This window comes from Lepisosteus platostomus, chromosome 27 (genome assembly GCF_059453375.1).
Source record: "Lepisosteus platostomus isolate fLepPlt1 chromosome 27, fLepPlt1.hap1, whole genome shotgun sequence".
Lineage (NCBI taxonomy): Eukaryota > Metazoa > Chordata > Actinopteri > Semionotiformes > Lepisosteidae > Lepisosteus > Lepisosteus platostomus.
Window position 1 is genome coordinate 6,155,522 of NC_142637.1, and position 17,875 is coordinate 6,173,396.

Below are 17,875 nucleotides of genomic sequence, written 5' to 3' on the forward strand. Positions count from 1 at the left end.
ATGAACAAACAAAGCTCCCCATTACCCGCAAAGCCATTTTTTTGTACTGTACAAGAACTCTTCCAGCTCTTCCCACAATGCAGTTCAGACAAACAGGAGGCCGGCCGGGAGGTTTAATGAACCTCACCTGGCACCCCTGGACAGGAATGGGTTAAGGAAGCGGGCTCGGTCCTATCTAATGCCTCTGTGGGCACTGGGAATGGGAAACAGAACTTAGGAAGTGCTTGCGCCAGGCCCGCAGACATGGCGTTACAGACCACAGGCATGGAGAAGCTGCTCAGTCTTTAATAAAGCCCAAAGCACAGGCCTGGCAAAGGCCTCCAGCCCTTCATAAAACTTGCTTTTTAATCTTCTCTTGCCGAGACCAGAATGGCAGGCCTCCGAAAACAATTTTTAAAAAATACCAGATGTCGCTCTGTTCATCCTGAAACATGAGTCTCCTGCAGTTCACATATACTTATTTCTCAGATCGATTTTTTCTTAAGAGGACTAATGAAACAAGTTAAAAAATGTACAAGAGACTCTATGGGAATTTTCAACAAGGTCAAAGGCCTCTAGCATTGCTACATACTGGGTCTACAACACCCTGGTGGGTTTTCACCTTAAACATCTTAATGCATGAGTGAAGGTGACTCCTCTCAACTCAACTTCTACAAGATCTCTGCATTTCAAAAAGCTCTGAAGCCGAGAGAAAAAAGACAATTGTCACAATGCCTCTCTTTCTCCCCCCAAACCCCTCGTTAACTGCTTTTGTTTTACTGAAGCCCCATCTTGACCCCCCAAAAAAAGGGTCTGAGGCATTTCTCCAAAAGCGCTTGCCAAACCAGCACTGGGATTAAAAGCGGGACCCATCCGTCCTAAACTGCCCTCTAGAGAAGGAAAATAAAAACCGTGATCAAGTCAAGAAAACCCACATTAAATCAAAAACATGTTTTTTTAAATAGCTAGAGCTGTTTGACGAAGAGAGAGGGAGCACGAACAAAGAGCTGAAGGTCTAGGTCTGAAGGAAGGACTCTTTGTGGGAAGGAAGTCTGTTTAGCTCCTCAGGCCTTTGGAACTACCAATAAAAGATCTATATTTAACTCCACAATAGACAAGCCAGCCATTCTCAGGTTTTCCCAACAGACTGAATCCTTCCAGCTGAACACCAGTGGGTGATCAGAAACAAAATGCCCTTTTCTGGCCAGGGTAAAGGGATAAACAACCGATAACTTTGGTGCATGTTAATGAGCAAAGCTGTCTGAATAATCCGTTAACGTTGACTGTGTAATGTGATTATCCTTTAGAGAGCACTGGCCACCAACTGTCAGAAACAGCTGAATCCCTAAAGGGTTGGATTTTTTTTTTTAATGCGGTATATCAAGTCTGGATACAAAGACCTCCTGTGTGTCAGCAGGGAAGCCATGACTATATCCCTCATATTCACAATCACACACTAATGGCTTCAAGAGCTCAAAAGGGGGAGTTCAAACAGTGTGAGAAAGGCTAAATACACACGCATGGCAAAAAAAAACAATTCAGCGCAGAAGACGTGGCAGCATTACATCATAAGAAAAAAAATCAGACCAACAAAAAAGAGGGGATAGGGAGGAACAGGACTGATGACCCAAGTCAGGTCATTTGATCCATTTCAGGTTTTAAAAACTACAGTCTTATTACTCAAAAGCAGTTCTTCAGTATTTCAAAGTTCGCCTACACGGATGCAGTGTTAAAATAGCAGGATGGTGTTCTGCTTCAACACGACGTCAAGATGCAGTGTAACGGGAGTCGTTTATCCTGTTCCAATGCTGAATGTTAATTTAGGGAGTTAAAATTGCAAAGTGATTCCCTAACACAGCACAGGACTGAGTGAATGAATAAAGGAGCATGCATTTACAAAGAACCTTTAGTCTCAGTGCATGCAGGAAATGGGGTCAAGCTTCCACGGTATTGCAGTGACACAGCTAGGCTCTTAGCTGGTGCAGCACAGCCCTGGGTGGCTTATAAGCATTTGCTCTAACTGTGCTGACCCTTGTTTACCACCGCCTTCCCCAGGAGCTCTGGCGTGGGACAGGCCTGGCTGTGCTCCGGGGCAGGAGTTCCTGCGTCTGGGATGCCCTGCCGCTGAGTCACTGCAGCCCTGCCCGCCTGAGGCCACAGCGCCTGTCCCTCTCCAGAGCTCCCGGGTGGCAGGCGAGATTGCATCTACAGCTGGGGTGCCCACAGGAAGTCGTCCATTACAGTCACATGAAAGGCACTCGGCGCAAGAGCTTCAGAGAGCGGCAGCCCTCTAGGGCAACTGCTCACGGAGGCCATGTTAACGAGAATCTCGGGGACCCATGTGATCCACGAGCAAGCATCAGGAGCACAGGACAGTAACCACGTGGGCTGCCCAGCATACAGAACCTGCTCTTATGTGCTTTAAGTACGGGGCAAGAGCGATACTTATACAACTGGACTTGTATAAGTGGTCATCTATGTACCCTGCGCCTTGATCAAAGGGGCAGAAGCTGCGTCTCAACCTAGAATCTTAGCCACGGCTGTGATGTTTCATGGCTGGGTGACTGAAAATGAAAATATTGAGAACCGGAAATGTTGTGTTTAACCAGCGACAGGAAGGCACCTCTCAAGGCTCTTTCATCTTTAGCTGGCTACACAGACTACAACTTCATGTCACACAAGCGGGAAGGTTTGCATGATCTTCCCCAGACATGGGGATTCTGACATCCGATTGTTTGCTGTATGACCGTTCGGGGACTTTAATCAAAATGATAACCCCACACCCCACCCAGAGCACACCTATTGATCGCTAAAGACTTTTAGACAATGACAGAAAAACTATCAGATAACATTCGTCTAGCTCCACACAGGCTGCACTGCATCCACAGCTGCCCTGACAAAAATGAACACCACTCTGAAAAAGTCAACAGAAAACGACAAAGCAGAAACGCTGCTGAGCAACCATGCGAGAGCTTCCTTTCAGCACGTTTAAAAAGCTCCGCTTCTTCCTTTACAGAACCCACTGGATCTGCTTACATATACAACCAAGGGGGACATCAACAAACACATTTCTCCGAGCTGAAGTCATACTGTTCTGTGCAAAGCGAGGGAATAAACAGGGGGGGAAGAAAAAAAAAGTCTTGCAGACCAAGGCAGAGTTGCAGACATGCACCAGGGCGCTGCAGTCCGTCTTGGGGTTTATCTGCTGACGTGGCTGAGCCAGGAGTTTATCTGATCGCGGTGTCTGCTGCACCCTGTGCAGGTAGGCAAGGCAGACCAGCAGCTCTTCCGCACCGAGAGCAGGCCAGCCACCTACAGCAGAAACAGCCCGAGAGGTGCCTGCCAGTCACTGGTCAAACAACGCACAGGGAATCACCTGTGCAATCTACTAATCCTTCTTACATTCCCACCCCCATGAGGAGGCCAGGAGAACCATGTGATCTACCCTGCTGAGTCACTGTTCCTCACCCCAAAAACGACACTACTGAAGCAGGACACATCCTATTGATAATCCAGCATTCAAGAAAACCATCACTCTTATGAGCCTGCAGGGGGGCTTGCGCTTTATAGAGTACTTTCCCAGTTACTGCGCTTTAAATTAAAGCAAGATTCGCAATTCCTACCGACAGATCATCAGTTAGACAATTGTTAGTCGAGAGAAAAAAGATGCATGGACATCTTGGTCAAGTATCATGAAATGATCATTAGCTTTCTTCCTATTCAGGGCACTCAAGGAAAACAATCTACATCTATCCATCAAGAGAAAGCTGCTGCCTATTCCCAGTGAGTGCCGTGGCAACCCAGAGGCTGCCTGGAAAACAGAGGGCCAGACAGGAGCCGCACCCTGGATGGGAAGCCAGTTCAGCACAGAAGAACTCGAGGATAACCGAGAGGCACCGATTAGCCTAGCCAGCATGTCCTTGGAAGGTGTGAGGACGTCAGAGCACCTGGGGAAAAACCCAGGCAGATGCAGGGAAAGAACATGCAAACTCCACACAGAAGACACACCAACCTGGAATGTGAATCCAGGACCCAAGAGCTATAAGGCAGCAGCTCACACTGCTACACCGCAATGCCACTCAATGTAACACACATCATACCGCATTTGCAAAAGTCATGAACGTATTGCAAACTGATACCCTAGTGAAGCCACAAAGCCTCATCATGCAAGATGACTACCGATCACTGCTGAAAACCTCAAAAAGCAAAAACAAGGTGGAAGAAAAAGCTGTTGTTGGCACCAATCTTCAAAATCGAGTGCATAACGTGTAAGGTCCAAAGGCTTCAGTCACCACTCGGGTCAGAAACAGCTCGGAGCTCGACAGCTCGTGACTTTGTAACTCGCATTTGAACTTTTCCTCTTATTCCAAAATGTTAAATATGAACTGCTCCAAGGGCGTTTGTGAAGCAGCTGGTCCACAGAAGACCACAGCAGGATCAGGCACAGGAGAGCTGCTCTTCACCAGCCTGAGGTGTAGCCCCTTCCCCACAAGGTGCACTTCCGTGATGACTGGAAATAGGCTGATCTAACCAAGACAACATACAAAGCCTTTTTTACGTCAGACAAGGAGCGAATCCACTGCTGTAGGAGAATACTACAAGATTGTAGCAGTGAAGACATTCATCTCTCTCAGAAACAGGCCAACCTGATGTCGCCTGCTCCTACACCACCACGTTGGAGACAGTGGAAATAAATGAGGCAGGAATGCCCTGTTCCCAATGCCAAATCTACTTCCACAGAACTGACCAGTATTAGTACCATACTCTGCCACGTAGATCCACTCTGAATACACTGTAGGGAGTTAATGTTTTTTATGATAACAGATACTGCAGTGCTTCCCATTGTCTCTTTCGTTTCTTCTTTTCAATGACCGGGACCGACGTCGGAGCGACCTTTAAACCCACTGACAGCAGTCGTGTTTCTGCTGCCGGCTGCTTCAGATCCATCACGGCGAGACGGCTCATTCGGGCCACGCCCAATGAGCCCCACGCTTCAGGAACTCTCACAACAGGGACAGCATGCAGAAAGGAGGAAGCAATCCATGTTGCTTCCTTCCAGAGAAAACTGGATTAAGCCGCGCTGATGGTGTCCGCGAGACAAAAGGCGTCGATGAAACGTGAACAAGTTAACTTCACGTTCAGCTTTACGGTCTCTTTCTTAAGTAGCTGACACCTAGGCTCTGCGTTTGCTGCTCCTCAGTCGAGTATGACAGCGGAGCCTTTTCACTTTCCCATCTCGCTACACCTCAACCGAGTGTCAGCAACTGCATCACTTTATCAACGATATCGCCAGATGAGGGATATCTTCATGGTGCACAATCTTACATAAAGTGATGCAGTGCCCTGACGTGATAACGGTCATAATCTGACAAATTGCCGAAATAAAGCAGAAGCAAGCATTGGTACATAGTGGCATAACGACCAGCAACGCCACCTAGATCTGACGTACACCGCACAGCCCAAGCACACTGAAAAATAAGCAGCTCGACACAGATGATCGACGCGGCATTAACAGACTGCCAAGATGAACAAGGAGCAGGCGCAAACCCAGAAGTACTTGGATTCATGCATCAGGGAGAGTCTCATGCACATATTCTTGCTGAAGGCTGAAAATTACACTAAGTGCGTGCCAAACGGTCTCCGTGGATCCTTTTTAAGATACTTTTCCAATAAGTCAAAACAGGCTATACTTCTTAAACCACACAAAATTAGATGCGGTGGGCCTTGAGCCTTTGCTTGGCGTTAATGCGAAGATAAGCCGTTTTTATAATCGCATCACTTCGTTACTGAAACATTTGTGCAGCGCCAGTATTGTCGGCAGCCGTGTTCCGGTAGGATATACATTTAAGATGCCAAAACTGCACATCTGAACGCAGCACTGATCTACCAAAGACACTAAAAATTACAAGACCACCACGCTCCCTTTTCCCCGTTTTGAGATCAGCCTGCTCAAGCATTTCAGAGCTCCTGGTGGAGGGGACACGCCACTAAAGAAGGGAAATGGACACTGCCACGCCTCACGGCACTGGTGCAAAATAAATTCTCTCCTGAGACATCGGCTGAGGAAAAGGGATCAAAAGGAAAAAGAATGGGGAGCAGCTGCGTTCGGCACACCTCTGGCTCATGCCGCAGGTGGGTAAACGACATGCTTCCACGAGAACGTCAGGCAGGCCTGATCCAAGGCGCCAGGCCAGCCGACCGCGCAGCGGCGCCGGCCGAGCCGCGACAGCCGACGGAGCCCCCTACCTCCAGCACGGGCCCGGCCCCCAGGATGGTCCTCTCCACCCCGCTGGCGTAGCCCTTCTGGCTGAGCGCGGTCAGGCAGTGGATGAGGAAGTTGGTGCTCTGCGTCTTGCCCGAGCCGCTCTCCCCGGAGATGACGATGCACTGGTTGACGCGCTTGCGCAGCATGGTGTAGTAGGCCACGTCGGCGATGGCGAAGATGTGGGGCTCCAGCTTCCCCAGCTGGTGGTTCTCGTACATCTTGACGTACTTGGGGTTGTAGATGGGCAGGAACTTGAAGGGGTTGATGGCGATCAGGATGCTCCCGGCGTAGGTGTAGATCTTCTCCTTGCGGAAGCGGTTGCGCAGGTTGTCCAGGATGGCGGCCTCGGTGAGGCGGGGGAGGTTGCAGAGGTCGGCGCACTCCTCCTGCCGCGGCGGGAGGAACCCCCGGGCCAGGAGCCGCTGGGCCTCCTCCTCCGGGCGGGCGGCCGGCAGGTGGACGTACAGGATGGAGCCGTCACGGTCGCGCTCCTGCAGCAGGAAGTAGTAGCCCTCGCTCTGCGGGTGCCGGTCCTGTGCCTTCCGGGGCCAGAGCAGCACCCGCTGCACGGGGAGGTCGCTGGCCTCCAGCACCCACTCCTCCCCGCCGCACTCCTTCACCTCCGCCAGGACGTAGCGGCGGGAGGCGTCGAGGGCCAGGGCGGCCGCCGCGTCCCTGACCACGGAAGCCGCCGTGGCGTCCTTGGGGACCCTCAGGGTGCAGCATGGCGCCGTCGCCAGGGAGAGCCGGGGGTAGATCTGCAGCACGTAGGCCTTCCCGTCTTGGCTAGCCGCCCCCTCGCCATCTGTGACACTCATTCTGAGGGCCGCAGGCACGCTCCAGCATACCGCAGCGCCGCGTGCCTCACCATCTAGCTGCTGGGGGGAGGGGGAGAAAGAGAGAGAGAGAGTGGGGCTGTGAGCAAGACGGGCACCTTTCCTGCGAGTGGGGGGACTGTGCCACCGCAGGAACACGTCAAGACTAATTCCACACTAGAGGACGGGAAGGAGAGACGCTCTTCGCCTGCAGAGCCTTCGCCGTGAGGTGAAGGAGGAGGCTCTACAGCCGAAACGTGAAAAACCAGAAAGCAGAAGCTCCGTTTTTGTGCGCGGAATTAACTTTCACGCCGCTGTAGAAGGACAACTTTGCATTACAAATTTAGCTTTAAATTCGAAAAAAAAACGCTTGTAAATTCTAAAGCACGTTCTCGGGACCGTTTCGAAGACGTCATTTAAGGGTCAATGAAGCGATGCCAATTACTACAGCGGGTTGGGTTGTGATAAAACTATCCCAACGCCGGCGCTCCACGCTGAGGGTTCTGCAATTCCCCTCCACATGCAGTCACTGCACTGCCTCCTACAGGTCTGACTTTGAGCAGCTGGAAACCTGGGACTACAGGTCACCCTCATCTCTCTGCAACCTTTACGAATCAATAATACAAGGACGGCGCGTGGAATTGGCCAACGGTTCCATTTCTCCAAAGTGCAGACAGAAGAGCCTGAATGAAATCTGAAAGAAATGACGTGGCACGGCACAAGGCAGCTTTGAAAACCACAGTCAGCTTCTCTCTGGCAGGCAGCTCAGTTTATTTTTATATGCCCAGCTTTTGCGTCATTCCCGACGGTCACCGAGAACAACGCTACGTTTACATTCCGGGAATTCACATGCTGCCATTACATCTCCAAGAGCTCTTGGACGGCTGATGCTACACAGTGCACCCACAGAGTTTGCCTAAATGGATTCACTACAGATCTCTAAAATCCTGTCCTAGAATATGCTTCACTTACACTGGTTTATGAAAACCGGGCCAGTTGTTTCATCTACTTAAATTACAGGTATCCCTGTGGGAGGGGGCTCAGAAATGTTCCAGAGGAAAAACACTAGATTAGGCCCTGGAATGGAGATGTTTTCAGTTTAATCTCAGAGTCACTTAATGGAGGGGAAATGTGACCTCAAAAGATGCCTGCCTCACAAGAAGAGTCCTTAAAACCTGAAAACTGTCCGACTTGAAAGGGATGCTACAGGACATTGGGCTCCTTTGAATCATGAAGGCAAAGATTACATTGAGAAAATATCAAGGTTAATTCAGATAAAATAATCGCATGTTACAGTCTGGTAGAACCTTTAACCTAAAAGGCAGAAACCAGGAAATCACATGTACAGACACTGATTCAGCTGCACAAGCGCATCCACACAGGGTTGTACAGGGTCACTTTCTATATGGAGCTTAAGTCACTGCACTGCGGCTCCAACAAGCGTCACAGATTAAAGAAGTGAAAAGGCAAGATTTCCATCACGGCTCCACAGTTTCCAAAGTAGCCGAGGTGTTCAAATTAGTGGGGTTGGCTCCAGCTTAAGCGATCGCTTTGAAAACATTCGCCTTTAGAGCAACCCGGAGAATAAAACAATGCAGGAAAAAAAGGTTTAACAATTAAGCAGTTGGGAATCACACTGGAAATCGGGGAGCATTTCCTCATGCCAAAGGGCCGTCGAGGTCTGGAGCAAAGTGCCCAGCCGTGCTATTGAAAGGGCTTGTCCGGGGACGATCAAGAAGGGCTGGGCAAGATCTTCAGATCAATAAACTTCTTGTAACCTAATTAAGCAGGGTAAGTTATGTAGGGGACCTTCTGGCCCTGCATGTGTTCAACGGACAAGTCAAAATCGCCTCTGGTTTTGCTCCGGTTCCCCAAAAGGAGGGAGAGCACTTCCCGGAAAGTTCAAGGCTGCTTTTTCTTCCATGCTCTCACTCCAGCTCTTGGCTCTTTGGTCCTACCCTGTCGTGGGCTCTTGCCCTTTATCATGCTCCCTTCTTTTCACCCACCCACGAGACCTGACCCAGCCACAGAGGGCGACTTCGAGGCTCAGCGAGCCCGTCTCGCCGGCAGCTCTTCTAGAGCAGCTCAGAACAGGCACAGCACAGAGAGGAGGAAGTCGTGGTTTCAGCACGTACAGGAACAGGGGCTGGGCCTTACTCGGCAAACCCCCCCCCCCCTCACCACCCCACTTCGCTATCTCAGTAAGCAACTCTCTCTCATCAGGCATAGCGAGGAGCTTGGCGTCTGCAGCTTCATGGTTCAGAACACACTAAATGGGGAAATGGCCAGAAACAACTGATTCTCTAAGAATCTGAAGAGCTAAAGCTACTTCCTTGATATAGAGATGTTCCAATGCTGCCTACAGAAAAGCAATCTAACAGCCCATCGGCACTGAAGCTAGGCAAGGCTGTACCCAGGACATTACAAGAGCTGTTTCTACTACTGGCTAACTGACCACACCAGCTGGCCCAGATTGGCAACATAATTACATCAGCAGCACAGGGAGGAGTCTGCTTGGACAGTTTCTCACAGGGAACAAAACTGCTCATGCACTGGGCCTTTGAGCTTTTGAATACAGCAGCAAACAATGGAAAAACAAGCCATGTAGAGCTGAATGACATCATCCAGGTGGGGCTGAACATTGGTGGTGGTGGAGGAGATCCCCACTACCTGTAAAGCGCTTTGAGTGGAGTGTCCAGAAAAGCACTATATAAGTGTAAGCCATTATAAATTATCATCACTTTCTTCTGATGCAGAGATTATTCACGTGCTTGTTTTTAAATTTTCTAAAGTCTAACACCTAAGAGTTTGTGATTCAATGTCTTAAAACATAAAAAGATAGTGCAAGTTCTTATGTGAAATGCTTTATAAAAACTACCTCTTGTTTTTCAACATTACCAAGTGCTCTGAAGGACATTTTGTGCTCACCTAAAAAAAAAAAACACTGGCTTAATAAGAGAAATAGCAGCTGACGCAAATTGTGTTTAAAATAAAAGTGTCACTAATTCAAGATGAATTGCTGTTCAGATGTTTGCCTTGAACTAAGTGACCTTGACTGCTGTCGATAGCCTCAGCTCTTGTGCCACTCTGCAATTTGTGCACTTGTTCAGGAGTGACATACAGAAAAGGGACATGCAATTTGGTTGTCAAAGTTACAGGACTTTGATACAAGCCAGGTGAGAAGCTGCATGCTTTTTTACCACCTCTTACCACACAGGGGAGAATGAGGAGGTGTAGACAGACTCCGATCTGCTCCCCTGCAAGCCATTAGTCTTAATACATCGCAGGCAACACAGGCCCATACAGGAGGTTCACTGCCCATTGGCAAAGAGGCTGGTCCCTCACCAACAGCACCTCATGCCTGCTCGAGTGCAGGAGACCGCAAGGGAATCCCAACTGGACAGCGGCATGACTGGAGACCTAAGTAATCAAATTCCTCAAGGGCACGGACTGTTAGCTCCTCCGGCATCAACAGATAACATGAACAAGAGTCCACGAGCGGAAGCTACATGCAAGTGCATTTAAATCCAAGAGCAGGAAAGCCATCTCTACACTAAGAGTTGCAGAAGTATGGAACAAGCTACCCCTCCACCACCACCAACGTGCGGCATCCATCTTAGATTAGGCTAATAAAATCAAGAGATGTAAGCTTTCAGAGTAGCAATACCACTGAACAGAACGCATCACATGAACACACCCCCTGCCACGTTTCAAACTTATATCACGGGACTCAACCTGTGCCAGGGCGAATGCACGGAAGGCACCAAAAAGGCCTGAGAAAAGGGGATATGAAAATAGGCTTTCAAAGAAACTCCGGGAAATTTTACATCCATGCTGAAGTGACAACTCCATTGTGGAAATCTTATTTCATGACTTAAATGCAAGTGGTCAAAGATTGTACCCAAGGGAACTGCCCTCATCTAACAAGCAGAGAGTACTGTATAGATGGATGACATTAAAACCTTTCATAAATAAAGCAAACACTTGGTTTTCACAGGAATTTTCATCAAGAGATGGGTTGTCAGGGATTTTCTTGTCTTGCTTGGTTTCATTAGGAAGGGACTTTTCCATCTCCAAGTCACAACTAGAATCTAAACCACTTCTCTTTTCGCACAACTAGATCTCCCTTCGCTTCCCCGTTTCATTCGGCCTGGCTTCCTCCCCTGCCCCCCACAAATTCAGGCAGATTTCCTGGTTAAATTAAATAAAAAAACGAACAATAAAATGGAGAATCCCCCCCCCCAGAACAAAGATAAAAGGATTTTCTTTTCAGATTGGACGACCTCCTGAAAAACTCCAACATGCTGAGAAATTTCCACCCAAGCTCTGTTGCATAGTTGGCCTAATTATTTAATTAACTGTGCAGCTGTTAATACTTGTAAGCAGGCTTGAAGGTGTTTTACAGGCAACTGTGCCTTTAACGAGGTGAATGTGTGGAGTAATTAACTGTAAATGACCTAATGATGTTAATTGACTCCTTAGATTGCAACAAAAACCAGAAGAGCCTAGATCTCCAGGGACTGAGCTGGAGGCTCCTGCACTAAGTCAACAACTGCTCTACCCCCGACCCCTCCCTTCCTCATACAGAAGTGGCTTTATTGACTGCTTCATGCTATGCTTCTGCCAGATGGAGATAATTACGTTTAGAGTGGGGCAGTGCAGAGGAAACCCCAACATGCCAATCACATCCCGACAGGGAAAGCACTCGGCGCTGCCGGTTTGAAGACAGACTTCGAGGTCGAGGGCAGCAGTCGCGCAGTGGAGGGGCCCTGGGGACACAGATCCTGGGCCACTGGTGTGGAGTTTGCCTGGGTTCAGGGGTGGGCTTCCTGCAGGTGCTACGGTTTCCTTCCAAAGTCCAAAGCTTTTCTGGGAAAACTGACCCTGGTGTGAGTGTGTGCATCTGTGTGTCAGCCCGGTGTTGGACTGGCATCCAGTCCAGGGTGAACCCCGCTTTGCCACCACTGCTTGCCAGGATAGGCTCCAGCTCCTTGCAACCCTGAATTGGATGAAGTGGTTAGAAAACAGATGGACGGACTTCGTTGGCCTGGGTGCAGTGGAACGGAAACTCCCTCATCGAGCACAGTGGGCTGCTGGTTTTCACTGACCTTGAGCTCGGAGGCTTTTTTTTTTGCACACAAGTTGCACCATGTAATCCGAGCAGCCATGGCCGTCTCAAACCCTTTCACACGGAGATAAAACGACAGCCTGACGCCAGTGCCACCCCTGCTTTTCTCCCCGGCAGTGTAAATGGTCCGGGCCTTGCATTTCTGACGCAAGCAAAGGCGCACCTCTGGAGAGTCTCAGTCCCTCCGATCTGCCATACCACCGTTCCAGCTAACGGAGCTAAAGTAACTGACCTACCTCCTGTGGCGCTCACTGGTTTCTCCCAGTGCAGCTCTCCAACCGTCCCCGACAAAGTGACAGGAGGAAAGGCTGCACTAACGGCAGCCAATACACCCACAATGCAACAGGCATGCTGCTCTGCTGACAGGCAAAGAGATCGCAACCCAAAATGGCTCTGGCCTTCATCACCTGCGCCACACCTTCTCCAGCTAGAGCATGAGGTCTGTTGCGTTGGAGGCTGCCTAATTTTATGTGAAAATCATCATTTATTATGCACGCGACTGTACACATTAAGACGGGGGGGGAATCTTCCTCTGTTGACCGACGAGTTTCACCCTAAACAACTTTTCCTTTCATAAGAGTAAACGATTCATGGCATCAAAAAAAAGAAGTAAAAACATGGCGTTGTGCCACTGTTCCGTGAGAACCTGCCTTCAGAAAAGGTCAAGTTCAAGAAGACTCTTGTTTCATCACTCTGCACTGCTGTGATTCGAGTGCCAGCTACCCTTGCAGCGAGCTTGTGTGTGTGTTTTGGGAAGGGGGTGGGCGGCAACATTAACCAGTGAAACAGCCTGGGCTCTTTCCCAGCTTCCTTCTCTGATAACTGCTCCCCCAAAAGCTCGACAACTCTGTGCAACCTCTTTGCAAACTCAGGGGCAGGCTGAAGCCAGGGCACTCTCCTAGAGGGACTGTTGCTAACAATTCAGGTTCATTCTCAAAACATCCAGTAACTTGGAACTGAAGACAAAAGCAGTGAAGTTGTACTTAAGCAGAAGCACTCAGTCTGGTGCAAACGCCAGACGGCTCTCTTTGCTTAAAGCAGCTGCTTTGGTATAAACAGCCTGATGCTCTATGAGATGAGATGATTTGTTTGATGTTTGAATCATTGTTTTATGAATCCTCCCAGTGAAGAGAAACAGGAGGAGGTGGAGAAACTGTTTTACAGGAAGGGTTGCGGGGGTCTATAACAAGCAACTCTACCGATACCCTGGCATCCTTTTAAGAAATGGCTGGATGAGATCTTTCCGTCAGCTGCCAACTGCTAAACGAAGGGCTAAATGGCCACTCCTCGGTTTTAACCTCGTTCTGTATTCTCTCATTCCTTAAACAAAGTTCTTAAATAACCAGGTTACTAGCAAAACACTGGGTCCATATTATACAGCCGAAGGATTTTTCTTGTAGTGAATGCTAAAAAAAACACTCGAGATCACCATAATCATTATATTCAATTGTGAGCTGCTCTGGTTTAGATCACTGTGCATTTAACTCTTTCCACTGACATCCAGAAGAGGGACCGGAGAAGTCAAAACAAGTTAAGCTTCTTGAATGCACAAAAAAAAAAGTCAGGGGAGGCTGGGATGTTTTCAGCCCTGGGAAATTCTTCAAAAGACCCAACACTCCAGTGCCAAAGATAATGGGTTCGGAATTCCGAGGGTCTTGGCCATCCTTGCCGAGGCAAAAAACTTACTTAAAATAACTGGCTTGTAACTACAGGCCTCCCAAAGAAAACATCAGAGCACACTAAGGAAACCTGGAATATATTAGCCCTCTGCGAGCCCCTCTGGGTTTTCCTGAAACAAGCCGGAATGCCTCCATGTGCTGGGCTTGGCTGGCCGTTCCTGCCTTTCAGCTTCTCCGCAATCGGAACAGAAGGGTCGCCCGCCCAGGAGTCCCCCGGCACAACCGCTGGAATACCCAGGAAGCGACGTCCGCCTGGTACCCCGAGATCTTCGCGCACAGAACAGCCACCGGCGACACAAGACCAAACAAGATTGGACACCAGACCTCCTGCTCAAAATTGGCTTTAAGCTTGATCGCAATTCCAATAAAAACAGGGAAGAGTTTTGAAAAGACGGATAATTGTATGGAAGCAATTCCCCATTATATGACTTTTAAATCCAATGTTTAAACACTCCAGGATTTAAAATTAAATGATGAGTTAAGTAACATAATTTGACAGTATACTACCCCAGCCTATTCACGTTAGTAGTCAGGATGTCAGAATTGAAAGGGTGCCAGCACAGAACTTCATGGTACGTTAAGGTTAGGGATTTGGAAAAGGTTCGTTACACTGGATGTTGTGCTCCACTTGGCCCATTCAGCTCCCAAATATCCTGCAATTAAATGACGAGAAGGAAGTACAGTTATCTGGACACGCATGACCTGACCACTCTTGCTTGAAATGCCAAACCACCAGCTCTCTGACTCAACTGTAGAACAAAAAAAGCCAGTCAAATCATTTCCTTTGTGCAAGTCCCACCCCAGAGTGAAAAATCCAATCTTTTAAAAGACAAGACTGAGCCCAAAGCCTTCACCACAGCAAGCCAATTACCCAGCTTCGAGGCAAGCGCCTTGTTTTACAACAAGAAAAAACACTCCAGATTCCGGCTGGGAAGACGATCTCAAGGCAGGGCAGGTGACCGGCGGAGATCCATGGAAGGATTTCGGCAGTCACTGGGTGACTTCACCGTTTCAAAGAGATCCTCTGCGTGCAACTTCAGTGAGCCTGGAAATGAGACGGCGTCCACGATCAGCCGTGGGATCTGGAAATCGCTGCTGAAGGGCTGCCTGGCACTATTTGGTGCCGAAGAGGGAGCAACACCTCAGAGCACAAGTGAAAACGCAGGGACTGCAGGACACTCTTTTAGCTTGCAGCACCATCCTAACCCCCGCAGAGAAAAAGGCTAAGCTAATGTTTGATTTTTCTGGCCACCTATACCTTCCTCCCAAAACACATCCACACATACAGAGCTGTGGATAAGAGTGGAACACCCTCCCCAGCACGGGCCTAGGATCATTTCAGTTACATCTATGCAGATAAACCCACTGCTCAGTTGCTAGAGGAGTCGGTCAAACTGCCAAGTAAGGGGGTGGGGGTGCTCTTTTGTTCAGACCAATCTGCCCGACTCTCAAAACCCTTACAATAAAAGTGCAGCTCAGTTTTGACTCATGGTGATCCATCAATAACCTCTGCAGATCGATGCGCCCATTCAACTTGACTTGAACACCCAGCAAGCGATGCCCTGCCTAGACTCCATTCTCCCGAGCTGGGTCAAAGAAAAGAACACCCTTGGACTGCCCCTGCCCAATAGGGTGTCCTTGTGCCAAACCTGCTCTGCTCGCTTGGGGACACTGCCCAGGGTGGAGAACCAGCCACTGCAACACTGAGGCTACCCTTTTTCACAGCAGCAAAGAAAAAAAAAAACAGCTGGGAAGGACGCAGCCTTTGCTGACCTCCCCTTTCACAACTCCCCATTTAAAACAGCCGGAGCGCAGGTCTTTCACAAGAAGGAAACCAAAACAGAATGCCAACTAGACGCCCTGCTTGCAAGACATGCAGAGGAAGAAAAGAGCGTGCCGAGCACTGTCCAGCTCTCCCCGCCCCCCGTCTGCTTGCGCAGGCTTTTCTTTTCCCTTTGTCAGACAGCTGCATAGAGCCAGGCTTTGCTATAACCATCCTGGGACCACGATGCTTCTAATTAGGCACCTCTGAGATCAATACACACCCAGCAGACCAGGGAGGAACGCTCTGGTTTACACTGGGAGACATCTCTCTCTTGTTTTTTTGACTGGAAATGAGTGCAGACTCTCGAAATAGATGCCAACGCCTTCACTGTCTGCGACTGGTCCTCAGAGAGTCATCACGAATGCCTTTCTGTTCTTAATCCATAAGGTAAGGGCGCCACAGGGCAGGCCGGCCATGAACTGAAGTCAAACAAACATACCTGGAAAACTGGGACTTTGCTAAGCCATCTTATGATAAAAGCAGACTGTCCAGAGAACGAGCAGGACTCTGGAGATGCTCAGGGAGATCATATCTTTTCATTGCTCACAGCTGCCTTTCCCATAGGGAAATCTTATCACTAATCCTTATTCTTCGATCTGTATCCGTTTTCACATTTACTGGGACTGCTTGTGAACTACACTGCTGCGCAAATGTCTCTGAACACAATCAGGTCTTAGAACATGTTGTAAGGAGCATCAATGTTTCTCTCAAAGCCTCAACTTGTGTTTTCTACCATAAATAACTTTATTCTTACAGCTAGGCTCAGGCAAGACAAAACCTAGCTTGTTGTTCAGCAATCTTTAATCCACACTGGGCACAGTCATCCAAAACAATTCCAGTTACTCAGGGTCAACTGCAAGTGAGCAGCTGATATGAAACGCAACAGTAGCTTATCCATCACATTTTCCAATCAAATCCAATGAGCTCATTTTCATGTGCATCTTTAATGTGCTCCACTCTAAGCATAAAGCTAAACGGCTTCTGTTTGTACTACAATCTACTGATCTAGATCTAGCAGGAATAACGGTCTTAAAACCCAATATTTCAATGAACAAGTCACTCTACTCTGCTCTTTGCACTAACTTTTGCAATTTTGTGGACATTTATTCAGAACATGTCAATTAAACCCAACAGACCCAAGCTGTTTCTTTATTTGTTCCAGTAATTATTATTCTACACTTTAGAAGACTGGTTGTCACAGAGGCTCAAACAACACTCCAGTCAGCACCAGCAGGATGCAAATCTTTTTATAAGGGAGTCGACTCCCAATCAGTCATTATCCTCCACATATCCCATGGCCCCATTTAATAACACACTGCCCAGAAAGCACAAAAGGTGACAGCACTGAGGTTGGAACGGAAAGGTTGCAGGTTCAAATCCCAAGCAGGACACTCCTGTGGTACCCTAGAGCACAGCACGTCACCCAAATGGCTTCTGTTAAATACCCAGCCGTACAAATGCGTGCAAACAAACTGCTTTGGGTAAAAGTGTCAATCAGATATACAGCATAAAAGTAAATATAAATATTCGGGTGGGTAGCTGTGTTAGCATGCGTAGGCTGCAAAGAAACAAGTAATTAACTATACCTGGGCTGACATGTTGTAGTTCTTTAAAATCTATCGCGTTTTCTCATCATTTAACCCTGATTTAGTGTATAGTCAGGTTATTCAATGTGTGACTTGTTTGTATCCCAAACAAGATTTGTAAGTTGTTAATTAATTTGCACTTCATAGAGGCAGCGCTTATGGAGGAAAACATCTGAGTCACACCACATACGAGTGCTGTGAGCTGTGCGTTGAAAACTGCCTTATTTTCATACATTTGCATAGAAGCTTCAGGATCAGATGATATGTGGACAGAGCCAATTATCAGTGGTTAGATCAAATCCAAAATAGACCCAAAGTCAGATTTAAATCAGGAAAAAGCACTTTGCTTCCAAGCACCATGGAAACTGTGGTTATAACCCATATGGTTCCACATGCAACATTCTGGGGTTTCTTTGCGGCTTATTGATTGATTGCAGGTTTCAAAGCCGTTCACAAGCTACGCTTGAGTCAATCGCAGGCTGATGTGCAGCCAGTCTCTTAGTAATACAAGGGAGGTGGGTGATGTCTGTAGGCGATACCTGTGCCCAGGTCTCTCAAGGCATCCCAGCCCTTCATCCCTGGGCGAACTGGGTCCTAT

At 48.4% G+C, this 17,875-nt stretch overlaps 1 protein-coding gene across 12 annotated transcripts in view; it reads right to left on the reverse strand.

Annotated features, from left to right (window-relative positions):
• LOC148639153 (unconventional myosin-IXb-like) overlaps positions 1-17,875 on the reverse strand; it is an 81,114-nt gene that overhangs the window by 49,903 nt on the left and 13,336 nt on the right. For 11 of the 12 annotated variants that reach the window (XM_088622137.1, XM_088622134.1, XM_088622135.1 and 8 more), the window contains exon 2: positions 6,226-7,122. In XM_088622137.1, the coding sequence (XP_088478263.1) occupies positions 6,226-7,062 (837 nt within the window). In that variant the 5' untranslated portion in view covers positions 7,063-7,122. The remainder of the gene's footprint in view (positions 1-6,225; positions 7,123-17,875) is intronic. The other variant, XM_088622130.1, reaches the window with a different exon arrangement.